The following is a 16,048-nucleotide window of genomic DNA, read 5'->3' on the forward strand; positions in this document are numbered from 1 at the left end:
CTCCGTCTCAAAAAAAAAAAAAAAAATTGTCTTACAAACTACCAAATATATTTTATATTTGCCCCAAAAGTCATTCAGTAGCATTGACTTGAAATGGTTTCAATGTCCCAGAAATTCATCTCTTTATTCCAAGCCTATTTGATCTCTTCCCCTTTAATCTTGCTGAGCTACTAAAAGAAAACTAATGCTGGCAAGAAAACAGCAGCTGCCAGGAGTTGCAAAAACAGGGGTCCATGGTCAAGGCACTGCCTGTGGGAATGGCCCAGTGGCCACACTCACCATGAAGCCCTTCAGAGTCCGGTAGTGCGGGTCCAGCAGCAGGCTTGCCACCGAGCACACCTGAGCCGTCCTGTCCCAGCCATCTGAACAGTGAACAAGCACACTTGCCCCTTCCTCTGAAACTGCCTAGAAAACACACGATCCGCAAAGAGTCACAAAGAATGGCTGTAAAAAGGCAGAACCTATCAGAGCCAGGTTTGACTGTATATCTACAGAAAGAAAGAGCCAAAATGAAACACTTGTTCGTTCATGTATTTAGGGCCCTACCTAATTAGAGCAGAGCCAGAGTGGCCTGGTGCTGGCAGCTAAAGCTTTCCCTTCCCATTTCTATCCAGAAGCCACCACTCAAGTCATCTCCAATAAGCACATGTACCTACTAAATACAAGCATTCGTCCTGTGCAAATGGACCTTCAACCCTCTTCCCTCCACTCTGGGTTTCCACATTAAGCCTTACTGAAATTCTGGAGTTGCTACTGGTCCCAACCATTTCCAAAAAGGAAAAGGCAAAAAAATTGTAAGTTACAAATCTCTGAAGTTACAGATAAAGGGTAAGAGTCAAGTAATGGGTCCAAGGTTGAGGAAAGGAAGAAAAAACAAAAGTAAAAATGACATCAGAAAATCTCCACTAAGAAGAGTATCTATTTGCTATTGCAAATGCACATAAATTATTGCTAAGTATCTTGGCAGGAAACATACGCTGCGAAACATGGGAGAGATTTCATCATAGCATTTATCACTACCTAAAATTCTAGTTTTATTAGTTTATTAATACCCTGTGTCAACTGGGGGCAGTGGCTCATACATGTAATCCCAGCACTTTGGGAGGCCGAGGCAGGTGGATCACCTGAGGTCAGGAGTTTGTGACCAGTCTGACCAACATGGTGAAACCCCGTCTCTACTAAAAATACAAAAATTAGCTGGGCATAGTGGCGCGTGCCAGTAATCCCAGCTGCTTGGGAGGCTGAGACAGAAGAATCGCTTCAACCTGGGAGGCAGAGGTTGCAGTGAGCTGAGATCGCGCCACTGCACTCCAGCCTGGGTGACAGAGCGAGACTCCCTCTCAAAATAACAACAACAACAACTCTGTCTCCCACAGCAGAATGTAAGCTCTCTGAGGCAAGAGACTTCATCTGCCTTATTCACGTCGCATCTGTAAAATCTAGAATAGTACCTGGCACTAAATAAAGATTTCTTCAATAAATGATTACCTCAAAACGGAGAACATACCATGGCATCAGGGAAGGTATGGTTCTCTTTACGTATAAATCCGAGGAGTTTATTTTTGTAAAAAAACCTAACAGCACAAAAGACACTGCATTCTAAAACAGCTTGTATGGAAGTTGCAACATTTTCCTATGGCAGAATGGACTCTACCTTCCAGCTACAAGAATGTGACTTTTGCTTATGCCATGACTAAAAAGAAGGATCTATTGGATGTAAGCCCTAAGCCCCACCACTGAAGTAACTCACATTTGGTTGTATTCTACAGAAAATTATTTTCTCCATCCAGGATTAAGCTTAATGGAAGAGAATACTCTGGAAATATTCTACCATTTGATCACAGTGCTGACATACTATCAGCTAAGCACTATATTCTTTAGCAAAATCACATCTTCAGTGCACAGATTATATGGAGCTCCACAAAGCCGGCTACCCAGTCAGTGCAGTGCAGCTTAGGACAGGGAAGCCCATGGCCAGAGGGATACCCATTTTGAAGTCAGTGGTTTGCTCATCTGTCCCTTAATTTATTTTCTCTGCAATTGCATACCTTTGCAATGAAGATTCCTGCGTCCATTATGGCTTTAATGTGCCTTAACCAGCCAGAGTTCTCCAGACCCCACAGGAAATCACTCATGGAGGGAGATTTAAGTTCACACACTGCAAGATAAATCATGTTATAAAAGCAAAATTAAGGTACTCTCTTGTTTTACATATGATCATGTTTTATAGGTAGTTTGCTAATGATTTCTTTGTTGTAATAGGTATTTTCTGGAAGACTTAAGTCAAAATAAATACCCATGTTTACTAAACTTGATTCTATGGAACCATTTCAAGTAAGACTTTTCTACCTTCTTCGGTCACAGGGAATACTGCACTTGTTTACAACTATTATATATGTAAAGTTTAAATCCTAATATTAATGAAAATCATTAAGCGTTCTGGCAGAAAACACATATTTGCCTTTCCAGCAAAGTAATTAAAAATGGGCTACTAAGGAATAATTGAATTAGGAGTGCAATGGGGGAAAAAAATCATATAATTGTAGCACCTACCCACTTAGAAGTTTCCATCACCCAACCACTTCAGATTAGGACTGTTGTAAAAACACAAGACAGAGCAATCCTAAATTTCTTAAATGGAAATGATCAAACGCCTCTTGCCAATAACCCCCACCCAATGGGAGTAAGGCCTGTAAGCTTAAAAATAACATATATACCTCTGATCCAATTCTAGAGCATCAGGATAGGGACTTTCCCATTGAGTGAAAATGAAGAAAACCTAGGATCCCAATGAAATACATATTTACACAACTAAGGCAGGTGTATAAACACCTCTATAATATTATAAACCACCAACTTTCACCTCAGGAGCTTCTTTTATTTAAAGCATTAAAAAGCTTTAGAGCTAGTGTGCTGAGTACATATCACAAATACTGCAATCCAAAGTGGAGGTTTAGACATATAAAACCCTATTCAGGAGTCTTGTCAATCAACCAATGAAATTCAATCATGATCTATAGATTTCTGTTTATTTTATTGTTCTCTGGGATGTAGTAAACACACATAGGGAACAGGGAGCCCTTTTTCCTACCCCCAACTCCATGAGCAATGAGCTGTGTAGTCTTGCACATGTTATTCCACTATCTGAGCCTCAATTTCTTCATTTTTTAAAATGGGGAAAGTGTACTAAATTATATCCTTCCAACTCTAAACCCCCAGATTCAACTTTGTGAACTCTTTGAAATTTCTGTGCATATGGGACACATAGCAGCATTAACAAAAATACTAATTTATCAGATGCCCTGCCTCCAAGAATGCAGATAAGAGGATTCACTGTGATTTCCTGCAACATAAAAGCCACACACAAAAAAGCACAAGTAGTTAAATTCTGAGTCACAGATGACAACAATGTTGAAGGAAATAACACTGAAATTCCCAGAAAAAAACCCAACCTAAGAAAACTATATTATGAATATGTTCAGGCAAGATTCCAAAATCTTCCTTCCAAATGCCTGCCCTGAGCTGGAAGCATAGCTCTGAAGACCTAATATGCAGTTGGTGAAGTGACAGCCCTCTGAATTTGCTCTGGTTCGCAGCACTGCCTGTCTAAGGTCACAGTGTTGCCCCTTCCGCACCCCAGGCCCAGCATCACAGGCAGGAAGACACTCTATGTCTGATAAAGTACATGCAGAATAGTAAAGGAGAGGGTGCTTAGTGGAAGGCCAGTGAAAACTACACAGACTGATTCACAGAATCTATGGCTCTACTAGCCCTGTAGCCCTGGGTAGTCAGCCATGGGCTGAGAGTGCCCAAGCTTAGAGTTTTAATCATTAAGTTATAAAATATTTAAACATATAAAGATTAAAATGTAATGTATCCTGACAATGAAATACTATTCAGTGATAAAAGGAGATGAGCTATGAAAAGACACAGAAGGAAGTTAAATGCACAGTGCTAAGGGAAAGAAGCCAACTTTTCCTTGAAAAGGCTACATATTAAATGATGTCAACTAGATGACCTAGAAAATGGAAAACGATGGAGACAGCAAAAATATCAGTGGCTGCCAGGGGTTAGGGTTGTGAGAGGAATAAATAGGTGGGGCACAAGAATGTTTAGGGCAGAAAACTATTCTGTCCACTGTGACAGTGGTTACCTTCATTATTAAACATTTGTCAAAACCCACAGAATGTCCTACAGCAAGAGGGAACCATACGGTGGACTTTGAGTGATACTGATGTGCCAGTGTAGGTGCACTGATCACAGCAGTGTACCACTCTGTAGGGGATGTTAATAATGGAGGTGGCTGTGCATGTGTGCAGGCAGGGCTAGGTGGGACGCTCTGCACCTTCTGCTCAATTTTGCTGTGAATCTAAAACTGCTCTTAAAAAAAAAAGAGTCTTTAAAAACATGATAATGTAACAGACATCCAGATTGGCCACAACTGCTCCAGATGTCTCTTAAGAAAACAAAACAGAAAAAAGGCTGGGCACAGTGCCTCGCACCTGTAATCCCAGCACTTTGAGAGGCCAAGGCAGAAGGATCATTTGAGCCAAGGAGTTCAAGACCAGCCTGGATAAAGCAGAGAGATTCAGTCTCTACAAAAAAGAGAAAAAAATTAGTGAGACTTGGTGGCACATGCCTGTTGTCCCAGCTACTTGGGAGGCTGAGTCGAGAGGATCACTTGAACCCAGGAGTTTGAGGCTGCAGTGAGCCAGGATCTTGCCACTGCACTCCATCCTGGGTGATGACAGAGCCAGATCCTCTCTCTAAAAAAATAAAGTTACAAATAAAGCCTCGTGTTTTCATGCCATCCTGCTTCTTTCCTTTGAAGATGATTAATATTCCCAAGAACTTTTTGTCCTTTCACTACTTACATACTAGCTGTGTGGGCTTGGGCAGATTACTTAGCCTCTCTGTGCTTCAGTTCCCTCAACTGTAAAATGGTAATAATAGCCTGTGTATCAAAGTGTTATTATTTAAGTTAGCCCTTATTGCTATTCTCCTCAAATAATATATATGTTATAGGCATTAAAATGTACATATGTATCATAGTCTTTGCCATTTTTATCCAACTTTTAGATATCCATATTATGTAAATAAACTTCATTAATATTAGCAGCTATATAATATTCCACTCTATATTGCAAATTATTTGTCCATCCCCCTACTGTTGACAATTGTTTCCTCTTTTTCAATATTTACAAATAGTACAGTAAAAAAAAAAAAAATCTTTCTACAGTCTCCTTGTAGAAAGTCTCCCTGTACCTGGATTTCTATAAGTGAAATGGGCTGGGTCACAGAGTTCCTAAATCTTCAGCTCTATCATGCATAGTTGGCCCTCTGTATTCTCGGGTTCCACATCCTTGGAATCAACCAACCACAGAGTACAAATATTTGAAAAAAATAAAAATAACAGTACAACAAAAAATAATGGTAACAGAAAAACAATAGTGTAACAACTATTCACACAGCATTTACATTGTATTAAGTATTGCAAGTAATGTAGAGATGATTTTAAATAAATGGGAAGATGTGCATAGGTTATATGCAAATACACCATGTTACTATGTAAGGGACTTGGGCGTGTGTGGATTTGGGAATCTATGGGGGCCGGGGTGGGGGTGCTGGAAACAATTCCCCTTGGATACTGAGGGATGACTCTACTGCCAAATTGCTCTTAAAAAGGGCTGCAGTGGTTTATGCTCCCACCAGCAGGGTAGGAAAGTTCCTCTCCCCATATCCCAACTAATACTTGGTATTGCTGATGCTTTACATTTTGCCAATCTTATAATATTTCTCTAAAAATATTAATGGCAGTTTTTGTGTGTGTTAGGGGGGTGTGGTCTCTGTCATGCATGTTGAGCTTTCGTCAATTTTCTAATTTTTGCCTATCCATTCACATGTAAGAGCAAGACACGGGAGGCTGGCTAACAGTGCCGTGTGCTGTGTGCGTGGGCAGGCTTTCTTAGCTGCTGGGCTTTGCTATGGGGGATTTGGCCAATGTAACATCTGCAAGTCCTTTGTCTTGGATGTTTGCAGGCCCCAGCATGGAATCTTCTGAACACCTGAGTGCATCACGTTGGATGCCAGTGTCCTAAGAGGACAGCTGGGGCAGTAACCATGGGTCTCATTCTTCGATACTTACACTTTCACTTAACCCGTTTTTGGGCTGGCATTCCCCATCCCCTCTTCCAGCTTTGCCTGGTACTCCTCATCCCAGAGTCCCTGTAGTAAACGTTTTCAGAAAGGTTGACTTTCCAGAAAGTGCATCACCATCTTCTCTTGTGGAAGGGGGAGAAAAGGCTTCACTAGGCAGTGCAGGGGAGGAAGGAGGCTGGGATCCGACCAACTTCTTGTGCCAATGTTCGGCTAGTACTCTTCTTTCAGAGACACCTGATGGCTCGAATTCCAGAGACTGTCAAAGGATCTGCACTTCTGTTTGGCTGCCTTTGGGGTTTCTCATACTTCTGCCATAAATTGCAGCTTTTTTTTTTTTTTCTAGTCTGTGTCATTACTTATCACTCATCCATTTATTTTGCACCTTTTATATGTTTGTTTCCATCACCTCCTCTTTCAATCTCCCATCCTTTTGTATTTTTGGTTTTTTTTTTTTTCCACTTCATTCTCATTTTAGTGGGAAGTCAGGAGGAAGTGGGTAAGTTATTATATATTGTATTTAACTGGAACAGAAACAAGAAATTATTATGGGTCTGTGCAAGGCAGAAGCTGGAACTAAGATTCCCTACATCAAACTGAGCTGTTAAAAAAAATCCACTCATGCGTCAGGATGATGATGGGAAGCCAATCTCTGCCTGGACCCTGCGTGAGAACAAAAATCTCTCCTGAGATGCTGAAAGCCTGGGCCTAGTCTCACACATGTTTGGGATCCAAACACACCTTCCTTATGCACGGAAGCCCCCAAGATAAGAATTACCATGTTTGGGCTGGGAATCTCACGGACACCCAGCAGACGTACACCAAACGCTGCTTAGGAGCAACGCTGCCACAATTCTGTGGAATCCCACAGAAAAAGCAGGGCTGAAGACAAGTTTACAACACACCAGGGAACAGCGCTCATGATAATGCCTAGCACGCAGAGGAAATAAGACACAGGATGAGTGCCCCAAGAACCCAATATGATAGAACAGTCATGTGAAATAGGCTTCAGGATACTGGAACTGGAGCAGGAGGAAGGAAGGCTCCCACAAGCATAACAGATGGTGTTCCTGATGTGTCTGGACTCACTCTTCCCGTGGTTCCAGGAGGAATCACTGTTGGCCACTGCAGTAAGGTCCTACAGCCAGGCTTCCTGAGATCCTCTTGTCTGGATGGTTCCAGGTTAGGGTCTGCTACAGGTATTTTACATGTTTGGAAGGTGATATGCAGTGGAAGGTGACGTGAAGTGGCAGCTGATGAAGCTATGGCTGCCTACTCCAATCTGTCCTCACTCCCCTGCCTCTGATGGCCAGTTCTGTGCCCCACAGGGACACCTGACACAGAAGCAGCAGCCTCCACAGGCGTCCCCTCCAGCCCCTGCTGCAGGCCTTCACCAGTGACTTATCCTCTGCTTTTCCAGGCACCCAGCTCTGCACCCTCACATCCCCAACATCTCCTGAAAACAAGGCCCCTTTTCCAAAGCCCTGCTCACTGTCCCGCTTCCCTGATCAAACTCGCTGACACTTCCAGATGTTTTCATCAGCAGGGATTTCACAATAGCTTACTCTGTCCTCATGGGGAAACAGGAAGGCCTCCTTGTTTAACTTAGATTTTAAACAGTGTAAAATTATTACTCAGATGTACAGTGTAGTAATATACTGTACATCTGAGTAATAATCATGACATATGCATGGCCAATAGTATGTAGCAATGTTTAAGGGCTTCAGAGGCAGACACAGCCGCACTCAAACTCCAGCTCTACCCACGCTCAACGTGGTAACCAGGGTTAGTTACTGAGCCTCGCTGTCTTCAAATATAAAATGGGGATAAAACACCTTCCTCAAACAGTTGTTGTAAAGCTGAAATAATACAAATAAGCATTACACTGGCATAAAGAAGATTCCCGAAAATGGTAGCTATGATACACATTTTATTATCTGTTTCTCCAGCACAGGTGTCCTTGGAGGAAGGAGGTGTTAGACTCACTCAAACATGTCAATGCCGACGCTCTGAAAAGTTAAGGCATGAAGTGATCAATGGCAGAAAGACATCTCAAATGCAAGTCTTCTGAGAGACAAACCTAGAGCTTTTGCCACCACACCATGACTACCTTGGTAGGTTTTACCAGAAATAATAATAATAGTAACACTTACATACCAGGTACCAGACACTAAGTGCTTTATATAGATTAGCTTTAGCTTTTCAATTCTCAATCATTCTGAGGAAGGCACTTACTATTCTCATTCTTGATTGTGGAAACCAGTGCAAACAGAGGCTAAGTGCTTGTCCAGCGTCTCCCAGCTGATGGATACGTGGTGAGACGAGGCTCCAGTCTGGCTCCAGAGTTCATGCTGTTAATGCCTCTCAACCTCAGGTTGTTTTTTTTCATAATTCAACATGAACCAATCTTGGTTCCCAAATATCATCAGCTTAAAGGTTATGCTTTCTAACACTTACAACAGTGCTGCCCTGTTATAGTAATCACTAGTCACACGTGGCTACGAAACACTTGAAATATGTCCGATCGGAATTGAGATAGATACGCTGTAAGTGTCAAATATGAATCAAATTTTAAAGGCATGGTACACACAAAAAAAGCAAAAACACCCCATTGCTAGCTTTTTATACTGATAACGTTGAAATAACATTTGGGATATACTGGGTTAAATAAAATACATTATTAAAATTAATATACATATACAAATTTATATAACATATGAAAATTTTCTTTTTACTTTTAATGTGGCCACCAGAAAGTTTAAAATTCCAAATATTTTCTGCACTTGTGTCCTGCATTTTACTGCTATGCACAGTATTGACTTAGACTGCTCAAGGAAGCTTAATCTGATCAGAAGTCTTCAAACATTTTTGCACATGTACCTCTAAAATAAAATATAAAACTACATATTCCCTCATACACCCTGAGATGATGCATCATGGCAAGACTGAGGGTGTGGTAATGTTTTTTTTTTTGTAAGGTGGCAACAAGGCAATCAGGAAGGGAGCTGGGAAGGGAGAGATGGCTTAAAGCTGGCCCCAGGAGCCTTCTGAGAGGCAGGTCATGTAATCGTAGTAAGGAGGACATACAGAAGTTGATGACCTAGAAGCCAGTTTCCATAAAGTAATGTACCCAGGGTGCACTTAAAAAGTCTTTCTGTGAACTCGGGTGCATGGACCCACCTGGAAGACAGACAGCACAATCTGATACGAAGGCCAAATGCCAGCCCTGAGGTAAAACTGAGGAAGCCCGGCCCTTCTCGAGATCTGTCGCCTTATGACAGTGCCCAGCAATACCAACGGGCCCTCCAAGCATCAGGCTCTCTTCTGCCTGTGCACACGGCCCTGAAACACAGCCCTGTGGGAAGCACAGCAAATCCCAGCACCGTCCATGAGCTCTCACCACCACTGCCTGGGCGTGTGCTGCTTGGGCTTTCTGTCCAACCCCAGGCCATGCCCCAAAGTCCCCAAAGTATTCAAGTTAATCCTAAAATACACACATTCCACTGCGTGAAGTCTCAGGATGCAATTGATTCCTCCAAGCCTTCCACAGATAACATTCTCTTGCAGTCTTTTTTTCACTGAACAGGCCAAACTTTCCAGTCGTTATAGGGCTTAGGGCTAGTTAGCATTCTTGTTGATTATTAAGTTCAGGGGGCCTGAAGAATATCTTGGCATCCAAGCTCTGATGCTTAGCCCAGGAACAAAAGATCCTTTTCACCACCTTCTCTTCCCACAAGGCATGGAAATGACTGCAAGTTTAAAAATAAAGACACCGGGCTTGCCAGCTAACCTGGAGATGGCCTGCACCAAAAGCGAGAGAGGAATGGATGGCCACAGGACCAGGCCTAGAATGTCCTGCCAGACAGAACGTCCCCACGCTTCTGTGTCCAGTTAGCTCTCAGCAACGGGACAGGCTCCTGTGGCTCTCACCACGTCAGCACTAAGAAGGCTCCTTGTTTAACATTTCTGTTTTCAGGAGCATTAACATTGCGTGCGCTAAGTAAAATAACCCCACCACGTTCTCAAGCCAAGTTAACCACTGAGAGGGTGTTTTCTTCCCCTGTGTGCTCACTGGCAGCGTGAAAAGCAAAGAGGTCTGCGGATGATTAATAGACATGGGCAGATGGGGGTACACTCGAGACCAAAACGATTAGCGCCTGGATTTTTAAATATAAAACTATTGGGTTTGTTTGGATAAACTCAGGATAAGGTAGAAATACTTATTTGTTCACTCGTGTTGCCAAACCCAAACCAATATTTACAAACCATTTTGCTGAACAAAGTTCATTTCAGCTGACATCAGAGACATATGCCACAAACTGCAGAGAATGGGGCTCACTAATCGGGAGTTTCATGCCCAGGTCTAGTGATATTTGTTTTATATAACAGGACTACTGTATGTCACAAATATATATAAACTACAGTGACAAAATAAAAAAGCAAAGACAATAGATATCATTTTAGGACCTCTGCAGATGTGGAATTTACTTAGAAGAAAATCAGCCTCAGATAATCTGCCTTAGGTATTTCCTATATCACTCTTATTTTCTCCTATACAATTGCTGGGTGGGGTCAGTGAGGGTGCGAACAAAGTCTCCATTTGAAGTGTTGGTCCTTCTTGTACCCTGAGATCTAAAGTTGGAATTGTACATGGCCCTCCCTTGATTACCAACCCAACACTGGTCTGAGTTCCGCCAGTGTTAGCTCTGTCCTTTTCCCATTTTGGAGTCATGAAGCCAAGATCTGTAACAGTCTTCAGAGAACTGGCAAAATGATGATAATGTCCCTCCACTGAACATCCACCAGGTGAAGCCATTCAAAGAGGACTTAATTATGGCCTGTACAATCAAAGTGTTTAGCCTACACGAGCCCATCACCATATGTTCCAAAATACTAACTACCACTGGCCTAAAGAAAATCAAGCAGCAAGTTCATAGGATAATGTGCCATTAGTATTTATGAATGTGAATTTTGTGTCTAAAGACAGATTCACAGTATATGGTGGTAACCTGTACTATCTTAGGTTTAACCCGTGCTAAGGACAGTAAGATGTGAATATTAACTGCAGAGGTGTGTAAAACTTTGCAGCAAATAAAAAACATGTGGCTGGGTTCAGTGGGTTGTACCTGTAATGCCAGAACTTTGGGAGGCCAAGGCAGTAGGACTGCTTGAGCCCAGGAGTTCAAGACCAACCTGGGCAATGTAGCAAGACCCCATCTCTACAAAAATAAAAATAAAAAATTAGCTGGGTGTGGAGGTACACACCTGTAGTTCCAGATACTCAGGAGGCTGAGGTAGGAGGATCACTTGAACCCAGGGGTCGGAGGCTGCTGTGAGCTACAATTGCACCACTGCACTTCAACCTGGGCAACATAGGGAGACCCTCTCTCTTATTTTAAAAATGTATGTATGTGCCCATTTCTGTTACATCTGCCATATGTAATGGGGCTTGGTGCTTTCCTCTCAATGAACCTTCACAACTTCCCATCTAGAGTGGATAGAATTATCTATTTTTTATTTTATTTATGTATTTATTTATTTTGAGACAGCGTCTTGCTCTGTCGCCCAGGCTGGAGTGCAGTGGTGTGATCTCGGCTCAATGTAACCTCCACCTCCTGGATTCAAGCAATTCTCCTGCTTCAGCTTCCTGAGTAGCCAGGACTACAGGCACACACCACCACGCCAGGCTAATTTTTCTATTTTCAGTAGAGATGGGGTTTCGCCATGTTGGCCAGGCAGGTCTCAAACTCCTGACCTCAGGTGATCCGCCTGCCTCAGCCTCCCAGAGTGCTGGGATTACAGGCATGAGCCACCACGCCCAGCCGACAGAATTATCTTGATTTATTAAGGAATAATGGACTCAGATGCTAGCAATGCAGCAAATACACTGGGATAGAAATCTAAATCCCTTGACTCTACTTTCCATATTATTTTCACTAAAAAACAGAGAATAATTAAAAGTAAATATACAAACTAAGCCAGGAAGAACAGAAATTGAACTGAAGGTAGGGTTTAAGGGATGCTAAAATCTAAATAGAGAACTCAAAGCAAATGGCACAAGGGAAGTCGAGACTGGGAAAAGATGGGGGTTGAGAGGCTGGAAAGTCTGGCGTGCATGTAAAGCAGTAGGCACTAGAGAGAAGGCCAGGAATCCCGGAAGACTGAGATGGTGGCTGCCAATAACTCAAGTGGTAAAATGAGCAGCACATGCAGCAGAGGATGCAGGGGTGGGGGTCGTTCCACACGCCTCATGCCAGCTGAGAAAGCTTCCAGGACCAACACTGGCAAGCAAACTGAACTGCCAAACCCCACCTAGAGCCTTACGGAAAAACAGCTCCTCTTATCACTAACATTAGCCACATCTGTCTTGAGTTTGATGGGCTACGCTTTCTTCTACAAGCACTCATTTTGAAACTCGCCTAGTTCTCTGAAAATCTGCCATCACAGTTAACAGAACAATAATTCTGAGGGTGAACATTTTAAAATTAATCTTTGAATGGTCTCAGTGAACTGCAAAATGAAGCACCGCTTGGAGAAATATAACTACTATTCTCTCATTAAATAAAACCTTCTTTTCTTTTGTCCCTTTGATAATGTCAAATGCTTTGGCTTTGACATCCAGCTAAAACATTCAACCATGACTTACCCAGGGAAGGCCCTCAGTGAGATCACTAATAAACAAGCATGATCTTTTCTTCCTGCCATGATTTCTGTTCTAGGTCAAAACTGGTTACTTTTTTCACAATGAATGAATGAAGCATTTGCCTATCCAATGCCTGGCATAGAGAACACTCCAATACTGATGAATAGATGAGCATCTGTGATAACCATCCCGGCTCCTGTGTGTTAAGTACTTACTACAAGCAGGTATTGTGCCTGAGGCTCTGTGTAATCTACCCTACTGGGTAGATTCACTCTCGATTTTCAGATTGGAAAGAGCGGCTTCAAGAGGTTTACCAGGTCATCCATGGTTACATAGCCAGTAAACTACTGAGCTGGAATCCACTCCACCGCACATGCATCCATACTCTTGCTGTAGCCTATGTCTCTGTGCTTAGTGTATGATGATCCAGATGGGCAGATCCCATCCAGCACTTGAGCAGCTGTGTTTGAAATCCTCATACAACACCAGAGAGGCAAAGCACACATGCTTGATCCATTTCTTTCCTCTAAATGACCGCGCCGATAGCCAGTGAAGCCTGACAGGCTGCTGGTCTAGCAGAACACTTGTTAAAAAGCCGTACAAACTGCTCTTTCCATGTAAAGCGACCTATTTCCACTTTAATGGGAAAATGATTTTTCTATGTGGAAACCTAGGCCAGGGTGCCAAGTTCCGAGAAAAAAATGACTAGATTTTCAGGTTATTAGTGGTTATCTCCTCCAATAGCTAAGTAATCTGAGGAAATTAATCATGGTTAAAAACTGAGACTATATTTGCAACCTACTCATCTGACAAAGGGCTAATATCCAGAATCTACCAAGAACTCAAACAAATATACAAGAAAAAAGCAAACAACCCCATCAAAAAGTGGGGAAAGGATATGAACAGACATTTCTCAAAAGAAGACATCCATACAGCCAACAGACACATGAAAAAATGCTCATCATCACTGGCCATCAGAGAAATGCAAATCAAAACCACAATGAGATACCATCTCACACCAGTTAGAATGGCAATCATTAAGAAGTCAGGAAACAACAGGTGTTGGAGAGGATGTGGAGAAATAGGAACACTTTTACACTGTTGGTGGGATTGTAAACTAGTTCAACCATTATGGAAAACAGTATGGCGATTCCTCAAGGATCTAGAACTAGATGTACCATATGACCCAGCCATCCCACTACTGGGTATATACCCAAAGGATTATAAATTACTCTACTACAAAGACACATGCACACGTTTGTTTATTGCGGCACTATTCACAATAGCAAAGACTTGGAATCAACCCAAATGTCCATCTGTGACAGACTGGATTAAGAAAATGTGGCACATATACACCATGGAATACTATGCAGCCATCAAAAAGGATGAGTTTGCGTCCTTTGTAGGGACATGGATGCAGCTGGAAACCATCATTCTTAGCAAACTATCACAAGAAGAGAAAACCAAACACCGCATGTTCTCACTCATAGGTGGGAACTGAACAATGAGATCACTTGGACTCGGGAAGGGGAACATCACACACTGGGGCCTATCATGGGGAGGGGGGAGGAGGGAGGGATTGCATTGGGGAGTTATACATGATATAAACGTCATGCACATGTACCCTAGAACTTAAAGTATAATTAAAAAAAAAAAAAAAAAAATAGACCAACAAAAAAAAAAAAAAAAAAAAAAAACTGAGACTATAGATAGCTGGAGAAGAACCAACCTTGACAGCTTTTCATTAGCTCACATCTGGTAGAATGTCACAGCATAAATTTGCAGGTAATGTGATAAAGGAAATACTTCAAAATGAAAAGCTTAAATCTGCAATAGCTACAAAGGGCTGAATTCATCATCCATTTCCTCAAGGTTGAATTAGCCAGCACCCCTACAGACATGAGGTACGGAAGAACGTGTCAAGCAGAAGGGACAATGGGACCGAGAGCCACAACCTCTCCTCTCCGAGCAGAGAGAACTATCAGAGAAACCCTGGAGCTGCGTGTGTCCGGGGCCATTCCCTTTAGACTGCCTCCAAGGCAACTTGGCAGGGAGACCAGAGCAGGCATCTAACACGTGACCGTCGTACCCACCACGGTGACTCCCACAACTCCAACTCCTCTGCCTCCAACCACCCTTTCCACACTGAACGAAGATTCCGATCAATGAGGACTCAAAAACCTTTGCATGAAAGAACAGATCGGATTATCATCTCTAGGGCCACCTGACTTTGCCACAAAACATCCTCCACTGTCAATTCTTATCATGTCAGGGAATATTTTTTTAAGTTGTTCTATTTTGAGGCCTGCTAAAAAGATTCCAGTCTTTTGGAATGGATCTGCCTGGCCCCCTTTCATACAGTCCCTGACTGCACGACTGCCCACAGAACTGAGCTGACATGGGGCCTGCGTCCCACATGCTCTGGGCTCGCTTCCCCTGCTCCGCGGTCAGGCTAACATTTGCAAGTCCGTAGAACAACTTGCTGAGAAAATACCTGAAGGCCTGATGTGCTGTTTATTAAATCATTTTTGGTGAACGTGCGCTGATTGCACACAGACCCTATCACGAGACAAACGCTTCTGTGCTTCTGAAAGCTGTGCTCTTACTCCGTGACTTTTGAATAAAGAAATTGAGAAAATGTACCCATAGGAAGTCATGGGGCCTACCAAATACTTGCCTGGCTGACTGAATTCACCTAAGCCCATCAACGTATCCATTTCATTGAGTGCTTATTTTCAAATACATTATTGCTTCCCAAGAGAAAGTATACCCACCTTACAATGGAAAGCACTTTATAGTTTGCAAGAAATCCTTTTAATGATCATGAGTTAAAGTGGGCAAGATATGTTGCTTATTGCTTTACAAATACAGAAAATGAGATTTGTTCAAGCTTACCCAGAGACTAAATCAAGAACCCAACCGTAGGACTTCACACACTGAGGCCAGGGCACCTTCCACACCAACCCACTATCTCGAGAGGCAGAAAAGCCTAGGGGTTAAGAGTGAGGCATCTGAACTCACACTAAGTAGGTAATAATGGTGATTCTACCACTTACTATTTGGAGCTGAAACAACTTTCTCAGGCTCTGTGCCTCAATTTCCTCATCTGTAAAATGAAGGTAAAAGTAGCAACAAGTGCAGTAAGATTTACTTGAGTAAATACAGCTTAAAAAATTTGAACAGTGTCCAATACATAGTAAACCTTCCATAAATGTATCTTCATTACTATGTGAGGTGGTTATAATGATC

The 16,048-nt window shown here is 42.4% G+C and overlaps 2 protein-coding genes across 2 annotated transcripts in view; one reads left to right on the forward strand and one right to left on the reverse strand.

Moving 5' to 3' along the window:
* Positions 1–16,048, forward strand: part of VPS37A (VPS37A subunit of ESCRT-I) — an 87,672-nt gene that overhangs the window by 64,551 nt on the left and 7,073 nt on the right. The window lies entirely within an intron of this gene.
* The window catches only part of MTMR7 (myotubularin related protein 7), a 115,324-nt gene that overhangs the window by 11,863 nt on the left and 87,413 nt on the right, over positions 1–16,048 (reverse strand). The window contains exons 8-9 of the mRNA XM_033226081.1: positions 2,049–2,158; positions 280–405 (exon numbers count right to left, since the gene is read on the reverse strand). Of these exons, the coding sequence (XP_033081972.1) occupies positions 280–405; positions 2,049–2,158 (236 nt within the window). The remainder of the gene's footprint in view (positions 1–279; positions 406–2,048; positions 2,159–16,048) is intronic.

Source organism: Trachypithecus francoisi, unplaced genomic scaffold (genome assembly GCF_009764315.1).
Source record: "Trachypithecus francoisi isolate TF-2019V2 unplaced genomic scaffold, Tfra_2.0 Contig01440, whole genome shotgun sequence".
In the NCBI taxonomy this organism is placed as follows: Eukaryota; Metazoa; Chordata; class Mammalia; order Primates; family Cercopithecidae; genus Trachypithecus; species Trachypithecus francoisi.